General features: G+C 36.5%; 1 protein-coding gene and 1 long non-coding RNA gene across 3 annotated transcripts in view; one reads left to right on the top strand and one right to left on the bottom strand.

Moving 5' to 3' along the window:
* Nucleotides 1-25896, top strand: LOC102235154 (complement C3-like). 2 transcript variants are annotated; one of them, XM_023334673.1, is made up of 43 exons: nucleotides 1-104; nucleotides 916-1114; nucleotides 1423-1585; nucleotides 2139-2233; nucleotides 2712-2800; nucleotides 2869-2948; nucleotides 3022-3109; nucleotides 3188-3290; nucleotides 3437-3554; nucleotides 3662-3777; nucleotides 4038-4184; nucleotides 6260-6359; nucleotides 6483-6574; nucleotides 6669-6860; nucleotides 6945-7100; nucleotides 8204-8333; nucleotides 8788-8856; nucleotides 9980-10183; nucleotides 10289-10403; nucleotides 10485-10573; nucleotides 11820-11959; nucleotides 12246-12464; nucleotides 12607-12670; nucleotides 12749-12838; nucleotides 13119-13325; nucleotides 13497-13572; nucleotides 13679-13838; nucleotides 13950-14042; nucleotides 14146-14296; nucleotides 14394-14479; nucleotides 16070-16147; nucleotides 16250-16405; nucleotides 16862-16924; nucleotides 18379-18460; nucleotides 18570-18618; nucleotides 18920-19010; nucleotides 19103-19192; nucleotides 20382-20484; nucleotides 21609-21698; nucleotides 22754-22846; nucleotides 22929-23012; nucleotides 24719-24860; nucleotides 25111-25896. In XM_023334673.1, the coding sequence occupies exons 1-43, from the start codon at nucleotides 19-21 to the stop codon at nucleotides 25253-25255; spliced, it is 4983 nt and encodes a 1660-aa protein (XP_023190441.1). In that variant the 5' UTR covers nucleotides 1-18; the 3' UTR covers nucleotides 25256-25896. The 2 variants fall into 2 exon arrangements, with proteins under 2 accessions (XP_023190441.1, XP_023190443.1); XM_023334675.1 differs by having other exon boundaries at nucleotides 12607-12664.
* Nucleotides 23020-26368, bottom strand: part of LOC111608732 — a 5638-nt gene continuing 2289 nt past the window's right edge. The window contains exon 3 of the long non-coding RNA XR_002752825.1: nucleotides 23020-23796. This is a non-coding gene — a long non-coding RNA (uncharacterized LOC111608732). The remainder of the gene's footprint in view (nucleotides 23797-26368) is intronic.

Genomic DNA, 26368 nt, shown 5'->3' on the forward strand with positions numbered 1-26368 from the left:
TCCGAAGCCGCAGCAGAGATGGGATCAATGATGGGAATCTCTGCTCTCCAGCTCCTGCTGGTGGCTTTTTCTTGTTTGACTTCTCAGTCGAGTGCATTTCCTTTGTAAGTATATTTGGAAAACTTTTTCTTTTTTTATTGACACTTGTTCCAAGTTGCTCTTAGATTAAATGAGCCAACGGCTCTTTCTCATTCAACTCTTGATTTGATTCTTTGCTGCAGTTAACAATGCATTCATTGTCTCAGAACCTGTTTATTTTAGAATTTGTTTATTTTAGAAACTAATTTTGCTTTTAGTTCATGGAAAAACATAGTTGATGTGTGCTTTTACCAAATGCAATGTCTTATCCCAACAGTGTTACGTCTGCATAATTTTTATTGTACTGTCATTGCGATTGCATTGAGACAAACATGCTTTAAAAACAGCAAAATTGAAACATTTCCTACAGTTACCAGATAAAAACTTTACATAAAACAGAAAAGGTGATTTGTAATTATTTAATATTAAAAGTACTGCTTAAACTTTGATTCCATCGTTGTGTCACTCAGATCAAAGTACTGGTTGCGCTAAAATGCCAGTAAATTATCTGCCTATCTCAGGCTTTATTTAGAGCAAATAAAGCAACGAACCAAGTCCAGAACTATGATGAAACTTTTCATCGTTCTACCACTAGATCATGTTAATTCCTGAAATGTTGAAGGTTAAACATTTCACTCTGTTATTTTACCTTTCATTTGGAGTAAAACTCAATTTAGATTTGGTTTTAGCCTTTTATGGAATATGCTTTCTTCTAAATTGTAAAATAGCTGCTGGCTCTGTTCAACAGGAATGAAAGAATTGATATACATATTTTAAAAAGTTGTTCTTTACATGTAGTTTATTGGACAACTTCTACCTTTTTTTTTTCCTCAACAGGAAAGTTTTGTCCGCCCCCAACTTGTTGCGAGTCGGCGCGACAGAAAACATATTTGTGGAAATTCAAGACTGCGAATCCGAAGCAGAGGTTCCTGTTGAAATTGCTGCGTGGAGTTTCCCAACAAAAGCAAAAAAATTAGCATCAACACCTGTGAGGCTTACAAAAAAAGGAAACTTCCAGGGTCTGGGAAGAATAACGGTAAAATTATGTCAAGACCCATTACTAATGCTTAATTTAATATAAAATTTTAGGTACTTTTTTGTTACATAATTGTTACAAAGTGTTTCACGGCTAACATTCATGTTAGTGTAAAAAATAGTTACATCTATTTTCTTTTTATATATACTAATGTATATATTTCAGAATTCTGCACTACTCTTATTATACTTGCCCTGTGTAAAGTGTAACATTTTAAACAACGTAATCTCAGAAACACACTGTAGATTGAAATGAGCTGATTTTTTAAAATGATCTAACTTTTAATTAACCGGGTTACTGTTCCTCAGATCCCTGCCGATGAGTTTGAAATTGACTCGAAAAGAAAGCAGTACGTTTACCTTCAAGCAGACTTTGGCGACCATTTGCTGGAGAGAGTTGTGTTGGTTTCTTTTGAGCCTGGCTATATTTTTATCCAGACTGACAAAACTATCTACACCCCTAATAGCAATGGTAAGTATGACTTGTGCGTTATGTCTTTTATCCGCATCCTTCCAGAAATGATCATATATTACCGGTTGAGTTCTTTAAAACAAGAATGACGTAATAGGTCCATGTCTCTGTCTCTATTCTCCATGTGCATCACTCTTGCAAGGAACAAATATAGCGCTGTTTGGAGTGGTCGTTTTGTTGTTGTTGTTGTTTTTGGGGGGTTTTTATCGTTCTGTGTTAGAGCGTCACTGGTTAGCACAGCATTCATCGTTTTCAGTGTCGCTGCATCCTGTAGTGTGAACAGGACTCAGGACGGGGCCTTAATGTTGCCTAGCATGCAAATGAAGGCATGTAATATTACGATATTGCCAAGAAAACTACAAACTACCACACACAGGGGAAGTTTAAAAAAAACAAAAAACAAATGACTTGCGTTCAAAAACCAGTTATTATTGTTAGAAATAAAGATAGTTATTCTCACAGGAAAATGCGTTTTGCTTTTTCAGCAAACTGAAACGTTGTGTAATTGTGATGAGACATATAAACAAGTGCCTGCCCTCTGCTTGTTTGACAGTCAACTACAGATTGTTTGCAATCAGGCCTGGCATGGAACCGGTGGAGAGAGCGTCCCAATCCGAAGCTGATGCTTTAATTAACATTCAGATTGTGGTATTGTACTATATGCAAAACTAAATATATGAAACCATATCAAAGTTTAAGAAATTTAACATAATACGTATACATACTAATTTTGCAAGAAGTACTTCTGTCACATATTTAACTAGAAGAGCATTTTAGTTTTAAGTACAAGTCGAACATATAATCCTACCCATTGAATTACAATATTATTTAAAAAATGTCATTTGTTTCAGTAATTTAATTCACCGAGTGAAACACATGATGAGAAATTTGGCCTGTTGAAAAGCATGTTTAATACCTGCTTGAAGGTTATTTGTTTCAAGAAGCACTTTTAATTTGATAAATTACCTTTATCATAACTCATATTCTAGCTTATTGAATGGCTTTATTGTTTAACAGTAATGGATAAAAGAACAATTTCCTTCAGAAATGCTTCTGAAGGAAAGAGTCTTTTACACTGATGGTTCCTACAAAGGATTACTAATGTTTATTTAATGTTTCTATTTAGACCCCTGATGGCGCCATTTTACAGTCTACCTTTTTTGTTATGAATTCACAAATACACTCTGGAATGTACCAACTTGGTGAACTTGTAAGGTAAGTTACATTATGATGCAAGTTGAAAATAATCTACTCTGCCTACTGACGTGCATCTTCTCCTAAAGCCCAGGAATTTGGAAGGTAATTGCAAAGTTCAGCACCAGCACACAGAGCTTTGTGTCAGAGTTTGAGGTTAAAGAATATGGTAAGTGTAGGATTGCTACACTTGTGGCCATCAAATGGAGAAGATGATCAAATGTGCAATGATCATTTCACAGTGCTTCCAAGTTTTGAGGTGGAAGTGAAACCTTTGCAGCCCTGCTTCTATGTGGACAGCAAAGAACTCAAATTCAACATTGAAGCTACGTATGGAAAATTGATTGATGCACAAAAGGAACTTCTTACTCTGTAACTGAAAATAAGTTGTTTAATTCACGGTTTCAGGTACACATTTGGTAAAAAAGTGGATGGGTCAGCCTATGTTGTTTTTGGAGTTATGCATGAAAATCAGAAAAAAAGCATTTCTGATTCTCTCCAGAGAATTCCGGTAAGTTGTTCTAGACTTTTCTGGACAAATATTAATTAGGATACAATTCTAATGTTGCTGTGATTTTTTAACAGTTAGTGGTTTTCCAACATGGTTTATTATTTGGTATTATGTTTTATGGTAAAATATGTTTCATTCCATTTTAGATTACTGAAGGCCAAGGAGAGGCCAAAATAACAAGGGAGAACATCAACACGATCAAAGACGTGAACAGCCTGGTTGGGGAAACTATATTTATAAAAGCCAGTGTACTGACAGAGAATGGTAAGCATGACAAGAGGAAATGAAAGCCTTTTTAAAATAATTTTTGCTACGCATGATCAATATTTGGAGGTATATGTGATTCGCTAATTATGAAACATTAAAAATAGGTGGTGAATTGGTGGAAGTTGAGTTGGGAGGCATCAAGATTGTCACATCGCCTTACACCATCAGCTTTAAGAAAACGCCCAGATATTTCAAACCAGGAGTATCGTTTGATGTAACAGTAAGTAACATCTTTATGTCAGAAAAATGTGTAGGCCCTCCTCCCCATAACAAAAAAACAACTTTGTTGGTTTTACTTAATCAGTGGAAGCATTTCTGACACGATGGTAGTAATACCAGTGATAAGCTTGGCCTAAAGGGTTTGCAGGACTGTAAAAGGATTTTTGCATGTTACTTAGAGAGTTGGACTGTGTTGAACATTAAAAAAACATAATTGTAAAAGTTAAAACAATGCTTTCAAGTATTTGTTTTCTTTAACAGATCGAAGTTTTAAATCCTGATGAGAGTCCAGCGAAAGGTGTGGCTGTGGTAGTTGATCCTGGGTCAGTTAGTGGTTTAACTGGAGCCAGTGGATTAGCGAGGCTTACCATCAATACAGTGGCAAGCTCCGATCCCCTACTTATTACAGTAAGTCATTTGGACCCTTCATGTCTAATAGCTCTTCTGTAGTGTAAAGGTGGAATTGACCTACTTGGCTTTTGGCTTTTTTTGTGAAATAATTTCCTGATTTCCATGTATTTTTCCTTTTTTTTAATAAATTCTTAGTCAACTCTTTCGTGTATTTTTAACTACTTGAAAAAATACAACCAAACTTCATCTCTTTTTTTGTTTTTAAGACAGCAGCTGCTGTGAAGTCTTTTCAGAATCTATAGGTGAATGCTAAAAAATGTTGTTCTTTTAGGACATGATGTTACTCCTCTCGAGTTTAATCAAGGCTTAACGCAGTTCTTGGTTTCTACAGCCATTTATTGTGGACACGTCTTACAAAGTCCCCAAAAATGCCCTCAGAACTAAAAACAAAAGGTAACACAAACCCAAATCAGTTCACAATAAATTGACTATTTACATAAATAAAAGATACAAATAAACAAAACCGTACCTCATTAGCCGCATTGACTCCAGAGGAATAAAGTTTAATTTCTAGCGATCAGCTTCTTGAGCTTGAATGCCCCATGTGGCTCTAAGTGGGCCAGCTAATGCTTCCCCGGGCAACACATGGTTCGTGGAACAAAATAAAAGTTCCCCCCACATTTGAATGTACACTTAACCAAACTTAATGAGCATCAACACAAATTTACTAAAATTACCACACATATTAAACTTAATGTTTAATATTAAACAAACTTTAACTACTGCCACCTTAAACCAAACATCAAAAAACAATAAATCAGATGCAGTTGTCTTGACAACAGCTACACATGAGCCAACTGAAGGTATGCCAGTGACTTAAAGTGCATTGATGTGGTGATAGTTGCTTTAAATTCCTCCATGACCCAAAGCTGTAGGACAGACAGATCTCTGCCTTGCTGCATTTGGGTCCATGGTCACTACTACATCATGATAGTCACCCATTTATTTTATATTTTTGTGGAGCAAAAGCTGCAATAAATGTAGTTTTCTCTCTGTTTTGTTTTTTTTTTTTTCTGCGGGTGAGAGGGGTTTGGGGGATTAGGTGAAAATGAGGAAGAATGCAACAGAATCAAATGTAAGTCATGTCTATGAACAATCAATATCAATTGACTCAACTAGAGTCAACTAGAGAGAGCTGAGATGAGTGCACATTCAAATTTTCATGTGCATAAATGGAGGGTTTTTGGCTGGTCAAACACCCCTCACTTAAGATGTAAAAGACTTGTAGTAAATCAATCAATCAAATTTTATTTGTATAGCACATTTCAGCAGCAAAGCATTTCAAAGTGCTTTACATCATTACAAACACAGAAACACAATGCAACATAGAATCAATCATTAAGTCAAGTTCCATCAATAAATTTGTAATTGATTACATTTCAAATACAATCGTAAACAGGTGGGTTTTTAGTCGAGATTTAAAAGAAGTCAGTGTTTCAGCTGTTTTACAGTTTTCTGGAAGTTTGTTCCAAATTTGTGGTGCATAGATGCTGAAAGATGCTTCTCCTCATTTGGTTCTGGTTCTGGGGATGCAGAGCAGAACCAGAACTGGAAGACCTGAGAGGTCTGGAAGGTTGATACAACAACAGCAGATCTTTAATGTATTGCGGTGCTAGACCGTTCAGTGATTTGTAAACTAACAACAGTATTATAAAGTCTATTCTTTGAGCTACAGGGAGCCAGTGTAGGGACTTTAAAACTGGTGTTATGTGCTCTATCTTCCTGGTTTTAGTGAGAACGCGAGCAGCAGCATTCTGGATCAGCTGCAGCTGTTTGATTGATTTGTTGGTCAGACCTGTGAAGACGCTGTTGCAATAATCAATGCGACTAAAGATGAACGCATGGATGAGTTTCTCTAGATCTGGCTGAGACATTAGTCCTTTAATCCTGGAAATGTTCTTCAGGTGATAGAAGGCCGACTTTTAGTAAAGACAGCGAAACAAGTATATAACAAGCATAGCTGTGCCAATATTCACAGAAACCAGTTTCTTCTGCCCTATTTCATAATATCACAGATTTAGTCTGTCAATTACTTTTTTTTTTCCTTTCTTTAAATGCTTGTTTAATTTTAGGCAAGGACAAATGTTCCTCAAATCCCTTATGAAAGACAAGCATCAGTCAACATGACAGCCTACCCATATCAACATGAAAGCAGCAATTACATCCACATAGGTAAGTGATTTCTAGACATATTTTAATAAACTCTGACCATGGTAATATCAGTAACATACAAAATACATGGGTTTCTACTTCCGTTGATTGTCCCACTTTAACAGCTGAAATCTATGACTACAGGTCTGGACACGACACTCCTGAAATTGGGGACAAACATGAAGATTAATCTTTATTTTAAAGGCCAGGATAAACATTGTGACATCACATGCCTCGTGAGAAACACTCTTTAAATTTACGTCTTGTTAATGGGCATCCTTTCAGAGTCTGATTTCCTTTGTTGCATAGTTAAACTAACCCTTCCCACAGGTCTTCAGCAGAGGCCAGTTGGTCCAGTATAAACGACACAGGAGAGAAAGTCAGTCACTGATCACCATGATACTTCCAATTACCAAAGAAATGCTGCCATCCTTTCGCCTCGTTGCCTACTTCCATCCAACTCCCCAGGAAGTGGTATCTGACTCTGTTTGGGTGGACGTGGAAGACACCTGCATGGGATCGGTGAGAGAAATGTTACATTGCAAGTAAAGTCCAGGATTTAACAAATCACGGCTCTAATGGGGTTTTTTTCTCTTTCTTTTTTAGTTGACGTTAAGCTCAAACAAGAAATCATACTTGCCTCGAGAAAAAGGCATGCTTGAGCTTAAAATCACAGGAGATCCAGGGGCAAAAGTGGGTCTGGTTGCAGTCGACAAAGGGGTCTATATTCTAAACAATAAGTACCGTCTGACACAGAAAAAGGCAATTTTTAATTTTTCTTTTCTTTTCCAAGTTTAACATGTTAGATTTCTGTCCTATGCTTTGAAAAAAAAAGAAGAAAATGACATTCAAAGTGATTCGATAAGTTTGTATAGACACAGTATTTCCCAACCCTGGTCCTCAAGGCACACTGCCCTGCATGTTTTATACGTTTCCCTCCTTTAATGCACCTGATTCAGATCATTGCAGCTCAGCAAACGTCATCAATTGAAATCAGCCGGGCTGAAGCAAGGACACGCATAAAACATGTGTTTTCAGGACCATAGTTGGGAAACACTTTTATCATCACAATACCATTCAAATTTGAAAATTTACCACAAACGGTTTCAAATCCATAGCAATTTCCCACATTGAAATACATCTGTTCCACATGATGATCATGTAGAGATGATTAATTTTTAACTTCACATGGAAAAAAAACAAGCAAAAAAAATTTATATGTATATATATATATGAGTAGTTATATATAACTACTCACAAAAAGATATGGAAATTTAACTTTCAAATGGAATTTATGGAAAATGTAAAGTTCATGTTACAATGATATATTATGAAAGTAGAAGCGTGGAATACAGATTTTTCTCTGCTGACAATGATAGGCCAACTCGTCTCCTATGCAACACATTTATTTTGCAAACACTGCAAAAAACTGCCACAAAAAAACAGCACATTACAGAAGCTACTCGGTGTGTTTCCTGTACATTGCTCCATAAAGTACTAACCAGGTTCTTCCGTTTTACAATAATATTAACACAACACACTTGTACTGTAAAATCCAATAATGAAACAGTTGAGCTTAAATCAGTTCCTATTATAACCAATTACATACTTTTACAGAAGACAATCCAAAATGTTCGACTTCACAACAAATCAACTGCTTTGTGAAGTATCTAAAACAGGGTCACAACTTGGTGTTCCCACAAAACATTGATCCTGAACACACTTTAAAATGTTTTTTTCAAAATTTATAGGAGAAGCTGGTTTGTTTAAGAAAAGGGCATCATCACTAGACTAACAGCCAAACATGTTGTGAAATCATTAAGAGTAAAGATTTTAAATATTTGAATAACCTCTCCTTTGCTCAGATTTGGGATGTGGTTGAGCAGTATGACACAGGCTGCAGTCCAGGTGGTGGGAACAATAGCAGGAATGTGTTCAATGATGCTGGGCTGTTATTTAAGACCAACACAGCTTTTGAGACACCCTACAGAACAGGTAAGTCCTGATCCTAAGGTGTTAGAGTACAAACTAAAAACCTAACCTGGCAACTTATTAGACTTATTTTGTTCCTCAGTCTATATGTACTCATGTTTTTATTTTTTACTACAGACTCAGACTTTATATAACTGTTTCTCTCATAGATGAAGCACTTAAAGGAGCTTCTAACAACATAACATCTGAAAAAAAAACATTTATTTTTTAAAAGCAGTGTTTCAACTGTTAAAATGAGAAAGTAGATTTTTTAAAACAATGTACTGAAAATAATTTACAAGCAACTTGTTTAAAACAACTGTGCTTAGACATACAGTAAGTTAGATAAATCAGGCCCATAACAAGATGTAGTTTTAAAGATGCCTTATTACTAACTCCTTTAAAATATATTCATACACTATGGAGAATAGTTTTGTCCTTTTTTTGTTTAACAGCAAATTTTTTCTTGCAATTACAGATTTAAAATGTGAGTCTCATCACCGGCAGAAACGAGCTGCCTCCATTTCAGAAGTCATAAGCAAATTGGGTAAGTTGTAGCTATTATTCCCTCCTCATTTTAGGTCAGTTGAAATTATGCTCTGCAGATGTTGCTTTTGGTTTAAAACAACAGACAAACGGAAGAAAAAAGTATAAAATTTTGAAACTACACAGATAATGGCAACAAGTTCCTCATCAAATGTGTAGACTTGAAGACTTGAGGACAGGATTGCTCATGGTGCTTCTGCCATGCCTGTAAGGTCCATCCTCCCATCAAGACCATACCGATGTGTGGTGATGTTAGGCAAGAGAGAGTGGGAGGCCCAATGGGGGCAGCTCCACAACTGGTCCCCTCTTGTCCAGGAACAAGGGACTCACAACAGAGTGGCTGCCGCGCTGGGTGAGGGTAGCAGTCCTTCTGACAAAAGCTTAAGGCACGGAGACTTGCGGAACCAGCCAGGATTGTAGGCACCATGCGAGCCCCAGCAGAGCAGCCAGTCTCCAAACCCCAAACCTCCAATGTCTACCTGGGCAAAATCTAAGTTCCTCAACCCAACCACATCCATACATACATACCTATCTACCTATCTAACTGTCTGCCTATCGAAAGATGAATCAATCGCTTAAAATTTCAAGTAATCTTTTGCTCATTTTATTCTCCATCTACATCTTTTGTAAATGGAGTGTGTTCAGGATCAATGTTTGGTAGGAACACTAAGATGTAAGGATACCTTTTAAAAGATATCTGTCCCTTTTTCTTCAATAAACAAACTTCTTGTTTGAATTAAAACTATTACAATTTTAAACTTGCCAATGGTTTGAATAGTTTTGGATTTCACTTTACGCAATATCTTATCTATGATGATATAAAGCATTAGAGTGTCTGATTTAGTTTCTATTTGGGATGATGGATCAGATGGTTAACTAGAGAAGAAATGAGAGTCAATGAGTCAGTTTTTTGTCTCATTTGTGAACATTAAAGTCTGACCTGAAGAACAGTCTGTATTTTAAATGATGGTGCCCATCAGGTTGACCATGACACAGAGATTGTCCTGGGATCATGAAAGACACAAAGCATTCTTTGTGTATTGTTGTGTTTCATTGTTTCATTTTGGAAATTTTATTATGTTGTCTCCATATTTTCTTCTCATTAAATCTCACTTTCCCAACAGCAAACACATATAATGCAACTGAAAAGTTGAAAAGAGAGTGCTGTCTGGATGGTATGAAGGACATCCCTGTTGCATACACATGTGAGAGGCGGAGCAATTACATTTCGGACGGCCCAGATTGTGTTGCAGCTTTCTTGCACTGTTGTAATGAGATGCAAAAAGAGCAAGCTAAGCGAAGAGAAGAAATACTTCATTTGGCCCGTAGTAAGTGGGAAAGGGTTTAGGTGGTTTTGTTTTAGTCATAACATTGTTATGTCATCCCCACAGCTGCTCAATAACCGTTTTACCAGTGCTTATTTTTGTGTTTAGGTGAGGTGGATGATTATCACATGAGCAACATAATAACAACACGAAGCAAATTCCCTGAAAGCTGGCTTTGGTATGATATCACATTACCTGGATGCCCTCGGGACGATCCAGACTGGTGAGAGTAGCACCAAAGAAATGTACGCAAGAACAGAAAGTTCCACATTTATTAAAGGGATTTATGGTTTCTTTATGCCAGTGTCAGCACAACCTTTCGAAAAAAATATGCATTGCCTGACTCTATCACCACATGGCAACTGACTGGAATTAGTTTGTCAAACACTCATGGTGAGTACTTAAGCTGTGTGCTGTTTTTTTATCAATATATATATTTCTCCCTTTTGCTTTCTTTTTTCACAACCTTAGCTCATTTAAATATTTATTTTATATGACTGAACTGCCTTTTATCTATTTCAGTACCTTGTTTGTTTCATCCAGGTTCATTATTAACAAAACAAGCCAAATTGTAGATGTTTCATTCTTGTCACTGGATGCTGTAAATCTCCACATTTAATTTTTCCTTGCTTTACTTGGCTTTGGATCAGTTTGAATATTTTAATATTAATTTCAGTGTGCATGTTGGTCTGTGGAATAATTCTGTGGTCAGTATAGAACCAAATTCAGGTTTGAGCCTTAAAAAGTTTAGTTACAAATTTGTTTTCCAAGGAATTGTAAAATCCTCCACATGTTCGGCACTTGAGGCTTAGAAAAAACCTTTTTGAATTATAATGACACAAAAAAGGGATAGAAAAAAATGGTAAAAAGAAAAACCATGTAGGCAATGCTAATACATTAACACACATAGCTGGAATCTACTAAAGCTTTAAAAGTTGTTAAGGTTTACCACTTAAAGCAATCGTATGTAACTTTTGTTACATGCTATTGCATTTTTATATGTTGTGACAGTAAAGTATGAGACAGAAAATCTGGAAAAAAAATGCACTCCTCTGCCAAATACGCTGTAATGTCAGAAACAGCTAATTAGTGCCATGAGGAGGGTCTTACCGCTGTCAATCACCCTAGTAACCCTCCCCCTTGCTCTCTGATATGCTACCGCTGGCTCACCTCAACAGAGCCTGACTGGTCAGGCTAGTTAGCATGGCCACTGACGACGGCGGATAAACAGTTTTCCTGTAATTACAAGTTGTTTCTTCACTATTGGCACATTAAGCAGCAAATACACAATCGTGATTGAAAGCTCTAAGAGACTCCTCCTGGCTTCTGGTTGTTTCTGGCCAGGAGCAGTGCATTTCTGCAGATGGCTGTAGGATCATTGGGAGGAAGAGAAGCTTGATTTTTATTTTTTATTATTCACAGATTATCTGTCTCATACTATACTGTCACGACATTAGGAGATATGTAATAAATATGAAAAAAAAACATAGTCGTTATTAAAGTTACATAATGAAGCTTTAACTAAATATTTTTTTCATGTGCTAAATTAATTCTTCAATATACAGGTTGCTGTACATTTTTCCATTCATATATTGTTTTTATCATGTTTTCCCAATTTGTCCTCTCTTCTGTTTTTAAGGTATCTGTGTGGCAGAGCCATTAGAGGTCATTGTTGAAAAAACTTTCTTCATTGACCTCAGGCTACCGTACTCTGCTGTCCATGGAGAACAACTTGAAGTTAAAGTAATTTTACATAACTACAATGACGAACCCGTCAGTGTGAGTCTGTCTGGAACTTTACAGCCTGAGCACCTCTATTTTAGTCAGTGCTACAAGGGACACAGTGAAAAGATGTACAAACTGAGCATCAAATATGTCATCAAAATATCTATTTGACAGGATAATTTTAGTTTATTTCAAAAATTATTTACAGTATATGAGCAACAAAACCATTGCAAATGCAATATACTAGACTGAAAACAGCATTACATTTTTGTTAATTTTGTTAATAACCTATTTGCTGATGCCTCTCACTTATCATTGGCTTCTTGTTGTCTCGTTTAAGGTACGTGTGGACCTCCTTGAAGAAAAAGATGTGTGTAGCGCAGCCTTTAAGCGGCGAAGGTTTCAGCAGATGGTTAGAGTCGGGGCCCAAACTACACGTGCTGTACCATTCATTATTATTCCAATGAAGGAAGGGGAAGTCAAAATTACGGTTAAAGCAGCTATTACAGATTCAGAGACTGGCCTCTCAGATGGAATTGAGAGAAAATTACGGGTTGTGGTAAGTGTGAAAGACTAATGTGGTTTCTGAGTTTAGGATGCCATATTAGAACTGTTTTTCTCAAATTTTGAAGATGTTCTGTCTCTTAATAGTTTTGCTTTTTATTCACATTGTTGTTTGGACTACTTTACTATTTTTGCAGCCTAGAGGTGTATTGAAAAAATCCATTAGAAATGTACTACTTGCCCCTGCCGAGAAAGGTGTTAGTAAGTGTGCCCTCAAAATGAAAGCCATTTAAGAAATCTACCAATTTCCTCTAATTGAATACATTTTTGTTTTGTTAGGTGGTAGACAAGACGAAACTATAAATAGTGAGATTCCTCAAACAGAGTTTGTTCCAAACACACCTTTGAATACACACATCTTTGTCACAGGTAAGACGCAGTAAACAGGGAAAAAAATACAAAGAAAGTTACACAGTATTTGAAATCAATATTTAAGCACAAAGTGATCCACATGGGATGATAACAGTATTTTTACAATGAAATATTAGCAAAACATTTTTATTATTGGTTTACCTGCAAAGCTCATACTCCACCTTTGTCTGAGCCACCTGCAGTGGGTGCTTAAAGCTTTTAGGAGGTCTGGTCAGCTTAGTTTTGTTTTATTTCTAAATAATCTAAGAATGTTTGTGCACCTCTCCTGCTCACAAAGGACGGGAACAGATGAGTTCACTATTGGAGAATGCTATTAGTGGAAAATCCATGGGAACACTGATCAGAGCACCGGGAGGCTGTGGAGAGCAGAACATGATCTCCATGACCCTGCCGGTCATTGCTACATTATATCTGGACAAAACCAACCAATGGGAAGATGTGGGCTTTCAGAAACGAGCGGAAGCTCTCCAACACATCAACACCGGTACGCTCATGCTAATTATTTATTTCTGAAAACATCAGAATGAAGAAATATACAGACATTTACAGAGCCTTCACTTACCCACTAAGAGTGACTTTGTATTACTTATCCTTTGTTAGATTTATGAAGATTTAATACCTGCCATCAAATGTTAAACATTTTTGTTTCATGCAGGTTACAAAAATGAATTTGCTTACCGTAAAAATGATGGCGGATTTGCTGTATTTCCTGATCGCCCAAGTGGCACTTGGTAAGGAACCTGTTTTTATAACTCACAAATGTTTGCACACCACTAAGTTTCGCAACTATTGGTTTTGAACATAAAAGAAACTTGCTGTGTTCTTGACACTATTTAGGTTGACTGCCTATGTTGCCAAGGTCTTTGCTATTGCCCATGGGCTGGTGAAAGTGGACAGCAATGTCATCTGCAAGGCTATTCAATTTCTTATTCTCAAAGCAAAGAACCCTGCTGGAATGTATAAGGAGGTTGGAGATATGATCCATTTTGAAATGATTGTAAGTTTTTTGATTTAGTTAAAGTAGTCCTTAAATCTTTTTTGAAGCGAAAACCTGAGAAATCAACCAAAGTAATGCATATCTATATTATGCCTGTACACACATCTGTAGGGTGATGTGGCTGGTAGAGATTCAGATGCCTCCATGACGGCTTTTTGCCTGATTGCCATGCAAGAGTCGCGATCAATATGTTCTGACATTCCAGTAGGTACCTCACCACAATTATTTATAGCACAATATGTGGTATAGTAATCAAGAAACTAAGGCTAAAAGTACAACAACACATTTTTTTCTGTCTTTTTTGCAGCATCTGAATTACATTATTTACCAATCAGTAACTTACCTGCAAAGTCGTCTTCCCCAACTAACCAACCCCTATGCTGTTGCTATAACGTCATATGCTTTGGCGAATGAAAATAAGCTGAACAAAGATATTCTCTACCAGTTTGCTGCTCCAGGTAGTGCTGACTAAGCATCTGTTTATTTTATGATCATTATTTATCAAGTATGGTGTAATGACAAAACTTTGGCTTTTTTGGGCTATTTCTTTCATAGACAAATCCCACTGGCCTTCATCCACAACCCATGAAAACACATTGGAAGCGACTGCGTATGCTCTTCTTGCCCTTGTCAACAACAGGGTGAGCACATCTTTAGAAAGACATACGCCAGAGTGTTTGCAGAAAAGTTATGACCGACGTGACTCGTGAGAAAACTCTCAGGAGAGGGGTTTATGAAACAGGAAACAGTGAAGATGTCTTGGTCCAGCAGGTTTCTTTATTAGGGAGTGGAATAACTGCAAGGGAATAGCGAAAGGGGAGCAAAGTCAATTATATTAATGAATATTGCAGATTAGTGGGTGATATTGAATAGAATAGAATAGAATAGAATTCAACTTTATTGTCATTGCACTGTCACAAGTACAAGCAACGAGATGTAGTTTGCATCTATCCAGAAGTGCTCTACGAGATATAAATATTTATTTACAGATGTACAAGACTATGTATGTATGGACTATAAGGGGTTATAGCAAAGAGATATACTGTAGATATTGTGTATAAATATAAATATGGGAGCTATATGCACAGATTATACAAATTATACACAATATACAAGAATGTTAGGGAATGGATTATAGATAAATAATGGCAGATAAAATTTACAGGTTGTATGTGTGTGTGAAGAAAACAGTCCGTGATGTGTGTGTGTGTGAGGATAGTCCATGTGTTGTTGTATGAGAGGATAGGGGAGTACAGTCCTTATAGTTTATGTTTTATGTCAGGAGGCGTTCAAAAGGGTGACAGCTGTGGGAAAGAAGCTGTTCCGGTGCCTGGTGGTTCTGGTCCGTAGGCTTCTGTAACGCCTCCCAGAGGGCAGGATGGCTGAAGAGTAGCGTTTTAAGCCAGGGAAGAGTGTGCAGGGTGCTGCTCCATGCGGTGTTGCATATGGGAGAGCGATGGAGGCTGAACAGATTAAGTTGAAGGATTTGAGGAAGTGATGAGCCTTGAAGGTGCCAGTCGTGGAGGAAGTAGTAGTGGTAGAGGTTACTGCACAAGGAGGCTTGAATAGTGAATCATGGAGAGGTCACAGAAGATTGAAACCGGGAGTGAGCTCTGGAGTTGTAACGCTTGGTTTGTGTTGAATGGAGAAGAGGAGGCGGCAGACTCTTTAGGACAGTCAAAAACTCACAACCACACTGGTACACTAGATTACAGTGTTTGTCCTTTAGTCAACACACTCTTCACCAACGTTACAACGCCCGGTTGAACAACTGATATATTATCAAACATGAAAATAAGCAGAGTATACATAGAACATACATAGAATATAAAAGAATGAATATAAAAAAATATATATAAATGCATTATAAATACATTATATTATATACATAAAATATAAAAGAAACGTAGAATCCATAACAAAATTAAAGCTAAAAGGTTACATTACTACCCTTATTTCTTTAAAGGTGGACAATTGAAGTTTTTTATTTATTGGTTAGTAATTTTGTGTGTGGGGCCTGGGGGTGATAAACTTGAGTTGCTAATACTATTTGCTTATCATGTTCCTGTGTGACCCTAGAGCTTTAGTTTGTTTATTACTGAGGCCGTTGCTCATTCGGTTATGTAGTGGTTGTAATATGCATTACAGTAAAATAGAATTAAGCTGTCAAAAGACACCGATTTTTTTTTCCATTTTTAAAAACATTAATGGCTTTTGTCTTTTATTCAAAGTCCTTTACAGAGGCAAAACCTATCGTAAGATGGCTCAGCCAACAGCAAAAGTCTGAAGGAGGCTATGGATCAACGCAGGTAACACTGAAGTTTTCTACATTCAACATAAAAATCTGGTTTGTTAGCATGGTGGTCATCTGTTGGTAACATGGTCCTGGTTCTCCATGTCACTGTCTGCAGGCTACCATTATGGTATACCAGGCTGTAGCAGAGTACTGGGCAAACGCTGAAGAATCTAAATATGATCTGAATGTGGACATTTCCTTACCAGGCAGGTCAAATCTTCTTAAGTATCATTTCCTCAAGGAAAGTCACTATTCAACAAAATCCGACAAGGTAGGAATATATTCATATTTTCAAGTTTATGTTTGTGTATCACAGAGCTGGGGAGAAATCTTGGCCCATTCCTTTTGACAACATTGTTTCAGTTCATTTTGTTTTACAAACATATGTTTATGCACAACTGATTTGCTCCTTTTCTATGAGATTATGTCCCTTCTATGATTTTTAAAATATCTAACAGTGTTTGGATTTCTTGGTGTTTAGTAAATGAACGGTTTATGTATCACCTGAAAATGGCACCTTGACTCAATTAATTTGCTTGTTACATGGAATAAGCAAGAAGTGCAGCAGTAAACAGTCACTCAATTAATTGTGCTTCAGCAGCTAAAACCAAATCTTCAATTATGACATGTATTTCAGTCTAAAGCCGTTGCTTTCTAAATGTGTTAATGCTTACCAGCATTGTAATTGGATGTACTTAATGTTAACTATTATTTACCCATTTTACAGTTTACAGGCGTTAACAAGGATGTAAACATTACAGCCACCGGAACAGGGGAAGCTACTTTGAAGGTAAACGTGAAGTTGGTCCAGTTTTATTTTTAATTATTCAAATGTTTTGCTGAATGCGTAGACAGCATGAGAGGGTGTTTTAAGAGGAAAACAGATCTGACCTTCTAATGGTGTCTGGGATATTTTCTTTGCAGACTTTTTGCCCCTTAATCAAATAATAGCTCTTGCTGACCATGCACAATCCTTTTTGGTCACAGAATACATATCTCCTGATGGCTGTGCTTTCTTGAACAAGAAAATGGTTTCACTCTTTTTCAGCAGCCTCTCCAGTTCTGAATTCAACAGAGCACATTAAGGGATGTGGGATGGAAATCAGCAGCAAATGCATGATTAGTTTCAACGCAAACCAAAATACCTGAGTGATACTTCTGAAACTTTGTTGAATTTATGTCAGGAGGAACTGGGGCAGTTTTGAAGACAAAAAGAAGTCTAACTCTGCATGAGAACGTTGTAACTCAGAAAGTTATCAGTGAGTGTCCCGAGTTATGTTATATAGAGTTTAATTATTTGGATTAAAGTAGTGAAAAATAACATCTTCGGTGATACTATATTTTTAACATTTCTATTGAGATACAACTGTATTCACATCTAAGGGAATATGTAAACAATTTTTGCTTGAAGGCTTTGAGGGCTGTTAGGGCAGCAGAGAAAACCATAGGCTGCCCCTCCCCACTATGGAACAGATTTACACTTCCAGGCTCCACAAGAAAGTTTTGGACATTTTAAATGACTCTTCACACCCTGGCCATGGTCTCTTCCAGCTGCTGCCTTCAGGCAAGAGATACAGAGCAATAAAAACCAGGACAAATTGCCTAAAAAACAGTTTTTACCCTATGGCAATCATGGCACTAAATTCAAAGGCATAAGAACTTCTGCTCTTGACACCACTTTGTTAAAAATTTAAATTCTGTTGCGACACCTCCAGGCGCTGCAACCATCCTCTGATGTCTATTTATTTCTCATTTTGTACTATTCATTTCTTTATCTTTGTATATTATGTATATACACATAACCTGCATCTTAACTTGAGTCGAGCAAATCTCAATCTCATTGTAATCTGTTGATGACAATGACAAATAAATCTTATCTTATCTATCTTATCTTAAATGCCATCACATCTTATTCAATAGCTTTTCTAAACACAGGCACCCACGCATCAGTCGACCAGTTTTACAGTGCCCGAGATAAAACATAGCACCAAACGGGATATTGTTGTTGCTGAATCAAAACCATGGAGGAATTCACCAACTTGGACTCATTCGAATAATAAAACATTTATATTGTTCTGCTTTTAAAGAGCTTTTTGATTTGTGAAGCTTATGATACATTACATATCTACAGTATGTAACAATGTAACAATATGTCAAGAAAACAGACATTACCTCATGACAATATTTATCGAATGTTTACTTATCATTTACCTAAACTTATTTTTAAAATAATTTGTCCTATAGATGGTATCATTCTATTACGCAATCCCTAAAGAAGAGGCAAATGACTGCACAAAGTTCAACCTGACTGTGGAGCTTGCAGCAGGTAAATTATTTACGTTTGATTTTCTGGTTTTGGGGTGAGAGGCGTTTTGTTGAGTAGTTTATCTTGTTTTGAGAGCAAACAAATATTTACTCCATATTTACTCTTTCAGAATCGAACAATGATGAGCAGAGCACATACAAGCTGACGCTAACATATTTGTGAGTAGAACCTGAAACCGCTGCTAACCAGGGTTAAAATCATGATTATGTCATAAACGCTGAAGTTGCGTTTATTCGTTGTCTGTTTTCCCTAAAAGCACTTTGTTTCAATGTCTCTGGATGGATATTTTACAAGAGTAATTTCTAGAATCATGTTCATTTCAGGATGATATCCAGAGACCTAGATGTTATTAGACCCTGGAGTTTAAAATAGTATGAAGATTTTCATTATTTCCTCCCTTCAAATTTTCAGAAAAAAAGTTTAAAGTGGTATCTTTTTTTTTTTTTTTCATTTATGCAGTTTTAAGAGCAGAGAACGCAGTGCAACAATGTCCATTTTGGATATCGGTTTGCCAACTGGGTTCAGTTTTGATAAAGAAGACCTGGACAAAGTATGAGCTTTATGGCATACAAACATAGGAATAGCATTTTACAGTTCATTTTTCTTTTCGTGGTGTAATCTTTGGTGACTCTTTGTGTGTAGATGTCAAAAGGACCCTCACGCCTTTTTTCGAAGTATGAGTTTGACAAACTTCTGTCAGATAAAGGCTCACTCATCATCTACCTGGATAGGGTAAGTTGAACTTTTGTCTTTTACTTTGTGCAAGAGAGTGGATAAACTAAATGTTGAAGCTCAAACTAGAACACTAATTAGTTGTCTATAATCTCACCTAACTTACCACATACCAAATCATGAAGTGACTTTGCTGTTAGAAACTCATGCTGGATCCAGTTAAACTTTAACAAGTTTTTGGCTGGATTTTTTGTGTGTAATCATGTAAAGAGTGTTGACCTTCCTGAGATCTGTGAAAATATTTCTGATTTGATTTCTGATTTGGGTTCACTTGAATAAAAATATCCATGCTAAGACTCAAGGTGCTGTCACACACTTTCTTATGGTTCCCTGAATCTTGACATGCCAAAGAAAACACATTTTATCTGGGCATAAACTTGAGGAAGAGAATAACATTTTCAGAAGGCATCAAGTCTTGTCACATCTGACATATTTGTTTCAGCTACGATTCACCCTTGTTTTGCATTGTGCATGTGTTGCTGGGAAAGAAGGGAGCATAATTAACAGAATTGCACTGCATCAGGACAGAAAGAGTCACTTTTGTGGATTTTTTTCTTCTGTAATTTCTGTCTGACCATTAGGGGATGATAGTTGACAATGCTTTATACTTAATCTATGAGTACCAGCAAGTGGTCAAAAAACATATATGAATTATACAGACTAATAGCCACTAAAGGGAACTGGGATGGGTGAATCTAACTGGATAAAACATCTACATATCACAGCATTGCATAAAAGTGATATTATTATTATTCAATTCAAATGTGCAGTACTGTATCTCCAATCCTTATTGTTTTGTGACATGGAAAGTTTTAGCATGCAACCAAAAATGTGAAGCTGTCTGCCTTATGACAAATGTTTCATTTGTCATTTAACTATTATTACCTACGCTTTCCAGTTTGGCAAATGTAGCTCAAAGGTTTTTGCTAACATTGTTATCAAGTTTACAGAGCTTTTAATAAAGATGCCTGCACAGAGTTTAAGATGTTTGCAGCGGAGTCTGTTGAAAGTAGTTCTGAAAGAGACTTAGTCATTCACATTAAGGAAAAATCTTCAGCAAAACTTTAATTCCCCAAAATGGGATTCTTGTTGGACAAAAGGGCAAATTCTACATGATTTTATTAATTCCTCTTGCACTTACCATGAATCTAACTCTACAGCTTTACCTTTGTTGGCTAATCCTCCACAGGTTTCTAACAAACAGCCGGAGATGATCTCTTTCAGGATCCATCAGGAGATCAAAGTGGGTGTGTTGCAGCCAGCCGCTGTGTCGCTCTATGAATACTATGACAGTGAGTCCCCGAGACATAAAAACATATGTAGGCACTCATGTCTGTGTGCCTTTTTTTAACAGCAGTTCAATGGTGTTTCAGTATCATAATGAATTAGCTAAGTTTCTCTTTGCCATTGCTAACCCATCAATAGAGCCAGGATTGAAAATCTGCATCTGTTATGTTAACTTTTTATTATATAATCTCTATTTATTTATTTCATTTTTTTTCTCTTGCACCCACTATGGAAGTGATCTTTGTATAACAATTTGTTCTTTAGTTTTAACGGAAGGTAAGACATGTTCACTGTGAAGCTTCTGTCATTCAGACAAAAAATTATTCATTACTGTGCAACATGTTTTCTTTTTTCTTTAAAACCTGAAACGTAAATTTAAGAAATATGGGTATTTTTGATAGAAAAATAAATCTCGGTCATACAGGTAGACTTTAACTTCAACATGGCCTCTCCAAAGATATTAATTTGCTCACAGAACCAGAGGAATATTCAACTCAGAAATATTTTTGTTATCCCAAATTAAAATTAAATGTAACTCATCCCATCCAAATGTTCTCAAAGAGTTGTTGTGGACAGGAAGGATCTCAATTAACAGTCAGTCTTGCAAAGAATCTGAAGAGATTCCTTGCAAGACTCTCTTGCAAGGACTGTCCTATAGTCTAATAGTCATTAATCCAGTGGTTCCCAAAGTGTGGGTCGCGCCCCCTAGGGGGGGGCGCAGTGCCATTGCAGGGGAGGCGCGGGAAGAGGTGTGGATGAATGAAAAATAAAAAGCCAGTTACACAAAGGTGTTTCACTGTAAAGATGGGTTGTAGTTTGTTTTGTTGCAACCTGAAGTGTGAAATAAACTTCAGCGGAGTTTAAAAACAAAATATGTGTATATAGTTATGTCTGGTTGAACGATGTGTGTGCCCAGTTGATTTTTTTTTTTTCTTTTTTGGGGGGGATTTTATTGTAAACCATAGGGGAGCCAGAAAATCTTTGGGAACCACTGAGTTAGACTATTAGATTGAAGTCTAATGACTATAGTCTAATAATCATTAGACTACAGGACAGTCTAATTACTGTCTCAACATGCTGACAACTCAATGTGTGTGTGTTTGATATTTTTTTATAATTGTTTTTTTAGGGAAACCTTGTAAAAAATTCTACCGTCCTGGGAGAGAAAGTGGAGAGCTGCTGAGGCTTTGTCAGGGTCATGTGTGTACCTGCGCTGAAGGTAACCAAGCTACATGTTGAAAGATTCTTCTGTGTTTCTTTACTTTGAGACAGAAAAGCAACATTAACACAGACAGACAGACAGAAATCACAAACACAGAAATCTAAATATAATTCTCCATTTAATTGAAGGGTGTTAGGGTTGATGATAAACTTCTCTTTAAATATCTTTTATGGGGGCTAAATTTCAACAAGATTGCACTTTATAAATGGAAAAAACAAGAAAATCAATATTGATGAAATACATAGTTTTTAATTTCCTACACTGTCTCTCTTGTGTGTAAAAGAAAAAGCAATCCTTTTAGTTTTTTCTGATTGTCTTTCTTCGAAGTAAAGGTGCAGTATATTAGGAACTGCACTTCCTTAAAAAAATAACCATTTTCTACTTTTTATTCACTATATTTTCCATTGTGTCAAAAATCAAGGAAGATGCTTATTTTTGTCCTTTTCTTCCATGGCAGGTAATTGTTTATGAGTTTGTTTTAAACCGTAAAAAACAACACCTTCTTAAAAATAAAAAAATAAAACATAGAGTTTCCTAGCCCAAAATAGAAGTATATGTTTTTTTATGCATTATATTTAAAGAGTTGAGATATATATATACAGTATATATTGTATATGTGGCTGGCAACGACAAAACCAGGATCACTGTTACCTTCAAGTGTTGTGAAAATGTTTTATATAACTAATACAACTTAAATGAAGCTTGACTTCGTATCATAGCCTTATCTGATGCCTTGAACTTGGCATCTGTCTCTTCAAACAGTGTAAATATATACTGTATCTGGTTACTTGCAAAATGTAAAGCTAAACAAGGAAGGTTTCTGCGCCACACACTTTAAAGAACTATTAGTTTAAACCACGAAAGCCCTCTGGCTTTTAAATAGGAAGATCTTAATCATTTCAGACTAGCTAAAGCTTTTTCAAAAGTGTCAAATATACAGTGCGTAATGAAGAGAAAGCATCAAGAATAACAGATACTCAAATACCTATGCAATACTGAAGGGTTTTTATTATTCAAGATGTGTGATCATTTTAGGTTCTCTTCCTACACAGAGAACTGCAGCATGCAGAGAAAGGAGAAAATCAACAATCATGAGCGTACTGAAAAGGCTTGTGAAGTTTCATCAACCCACAAAATAGACTTTGGTAAGAGGGGGTGAATGTTTGAGTGAGATAAGAGAGAGCGAGAAAACAAGATAAGTTAACAGTTTTCCCAATTTTTCCCCAGTGTATAAAGCAAGAGTGGAAGGCTTTGCTGATTCTTGGTCCACTGACATTTTTACTGTACGAATAGTGGAAGTAATCAAGCAAGGTAGGTGAATGAAGCTGATCTTTGTGTGGCCATTTTTATTATATTTAGAATGTCATTAAACGTGTATTGTACGTAGTTTCTTCTTCACATTGTTGGCCACTCAAAGTCCTTTCATAAGCACAGCAATAACACTTGTAATTTATACTTTCCTTTCTTTGTTGATTAAAGTGTCTTTTTGAATAAGTAGTCCATGACTATTCAGTGTTTTCCTGCGGTTTACATTTGGAACAACAAGGACCCCTTTTTCTTGGCAACTCTAGGAAACATAACATTCAGTAAGCCAAATGCATTTTCATCTTAACTCAAAAAATAGCTGCAAAAAAAAAACAGAAAATCATCTAAACTTTTGCATATGTACAGAAATCAATTTGAAATCTTTACAAATTGTAAATTCTTACAAACCAGAGATGGTGAAAGTTTCTAAACACTCAGAATAAAGTACAAGATCCATGGATTTTGGACTGTAATATTAAAAGATTTAAAAAGAACAGTTTGGAGGCCATTTTGACAACAAAATTAATGGCGATCGATTTTTTAAAAAAATAAAATCTTGGACTTGTTGACACAATCCAGGCACTGATGGACGCAGGGACTGACCTGTGAATACAGAACAGGTGTTTATTAAGGGGTCAGCATTTTCACAGTCAGACAGGCCAGGGTCAGAGCCAGGGAATCCAAATCCAGGTCAGGCGGTTCCAGATCTCAGGGTCAGACAGATGGAGGGTCAAAAGCCAGGAGGTCCAAATCCAGTGGAGTAGGTCAGGATCGGGGACAGGAAGGGCAACTGGACAGAAGGGAGGAGACAGACAGGTTAGTAACAGGGCAATTCGCTCAAGTAGCTACAGCAAGCCTGAAGGTGTTACAGCTGAGGGTTTCACAAATATGGCAGCAGCTGGAGATCAGGGAGATGATGATTCCAGCACATCACGGGATTAAGGGAAATGGCAGACAGGATGGCTAAGGAGAGTGCCAATCAGGTAAGGATAGATATTAATGTTAGTTTTAGTACAACAGAAAAAAAGGGTATAATTAAACAAAAAACAAAAGAGAGGTGGCAAAAGTTATGCGTAGAAGAAAAGAAAGGAAGGTGGTTTTATAAAATCCAAAAGAGAATTGGACAAATGAGAAGAACCGAAAGAAACAGGAGAGAAGAAATAATTATTTCACGACTTAGAATCGGACACACTGGACTAAATAGATCACTATTTTTGATAGGGAAACATCAGACAGGGAAATGTGACTGCGGGGAAGATGAGACAGTTATTTTGAGTTGTAGGAGTTATCTGATTCAGAGAAACAAGTTAATTAGGAACCTTAGTAATATGAAAATGAAATTTGATATTGTTGGTTTACTGCAAAAGGACTCGGGAAGCAGAGGATATCAGGCTACATTTGATTTTTTGAAACAGAGTAAGTTGTATAATAGCATATAGTTTTTTTTTTTGTTTGTTTGTCATGTGGTCCACACTCCTTACCAGTTGGTGGCGGTAATGCCCACCTAACGTTTTTTGCCAACCACCAATAAATTTCAAGAAGAAGAAGAAGTGAGATGATCAGGTGTCAGTGTAAGAGAAAATAAGAGAATGCAGATTTTGAGAATCAATCATCGGAGTGAGAATAATCTTGTATTTTAACAAGTTCTTCATTTTATCATTATCCTTTTAACATCCATCGTCATCTTGGACAATATTTTTTTTTTCCTGCAGGAACAGATAAGAAGTCAGAAGGTAACCTTCGTAAGTTCCTCAGCTATCATCACTGCAGAGATGCTCTTGATCTGATTGTAGGCCAAACCTACCTGATCATGGGCTCATCCAGAGACATTCACATCGATGACCAAAACCAGCAGTGAGTTTGTTCTCTTGCATATCTCTGTGAACCTGGGCCATGCAAATTTACACATAAATTTCTGATTTACTTCACTTCCAGTCCATTTACTCAGTAAACGTCAGCGTTGTGTTTAAATCTATTCATCCTGAAATTCTGTTTTTGCACCAATCAATATCATTTAAAAATCTGTCTCACTACATTTGCTGAGTTACTTTAATAAACCTTTCTTCTAATAATGGCAGTGTAATTTTGGCTTTGCTCTGCTCAGGTTTCAGTATGTGCTTGGTGAGAACACCTGGATTGAGTACTGGCCCAGTGCAGAAGAGTGCCAGATGGGGAAACACCAGTCTACCTGCTCGGGTTTAAACACACTGGTTCAGCAACTTCAAACATCTAGATGTAGGATGAAATGATACAGTTTTAAAAAATTATCATTTCATACTGCTGTGATTTTTTTTTTTTAAAAGTGAGTGAGGATATGACTACAATACAATTTCATGATATTTTGCTTTATAAGAAAGTTGATTTCAGCTACTGCATTTCATATAAAATGCCATGAGGAGGAGGCTTCTTAATTTCTGGTTTTGTGTCAAACATGATTCCCATGTCACTCTGCTGCCCTTTCCTGTGCCAAACATGAAAATGTATTTTAAGATATTTGTCATATAACTTTGCAAAGGATAATTTCTCTGGTGTTAAATTAAATATATTGAATATATTTGACAATTAACTGCTGTAAATCAAATTAGTGGCTGAGTGTGCCTTAAAAATGTGATTTACTGTATCTTCAAACAGACATTTCTGACTACATTGACCATTGATAGGCAGAATGCGCCTTAGTAAATGTTTCTGAATAAATAAATGATTACATCAGTAAATTATTTTTTTTTTAAAAAGCTGCATTTTGAAACATGCTTTTATCTGAAATTGAAATGGCTTACATCACCCATTTGTACACATGTTTTGAAAGAAAAAGAATGATTTGGAATGTCGTTGAACTTTCCGATGCACATTGCTTGACAAAGAAAGCTGGAATAAATGACCAACTAAAAGATCCGCGTCTGTCAAGGTGATTGAAAAGTGTGAACCAGCTGCTGTGGGCGTGTTTGTGAATGGACACACAACACAACAAATTAGCCACACAGTGACAAGGCCTCAATCTTTGTTGTATTCTTATCTTCCTTATGACATCTTTGGTGTTCACCGTGGAGTCATATGTTACAGTAAAACCCGTAGAAAATTCAGTTGTACGACCTTCAAATATTTGTACAACGGGTGCACAGGTGGGTGTGTGAGTGTGGAGAGGTAAGTCTGTTTGTGTTGAGTGGGTGGATGTGTGTGGCAGTTTGTCACCAGGGCCTTGTTTCAGACAGCAGAATTAACAAACTGAGTAAAACGCGTATACTCTGAGTAGATCTATTCGGCTCTCTGATACTCAGATTTTTTCTTTTCAGAACACATCAGAGATTAAAAAGCCTGACAGGTTTATATATAATTAAAAGATTATTCTTATTTCATAATTTAAC

The sequence above is a fragment of the Xiphophorus maculatus genome, chromosome 5 (genome assembly GCF_002775205.1).
Source record: "Xiphophorus maculatus strain JP 163 A chromosome 5, X_maculatus-5.0-male, whole genome shotgun sequence".
Classification (NCBI taxonomy): Eukaryota; Metazoa; Chordata; class Actinopteri; order Cyprinodontiformes; family Poeciliidae; genus Xiphophorus; species Xiphophorus maculatus.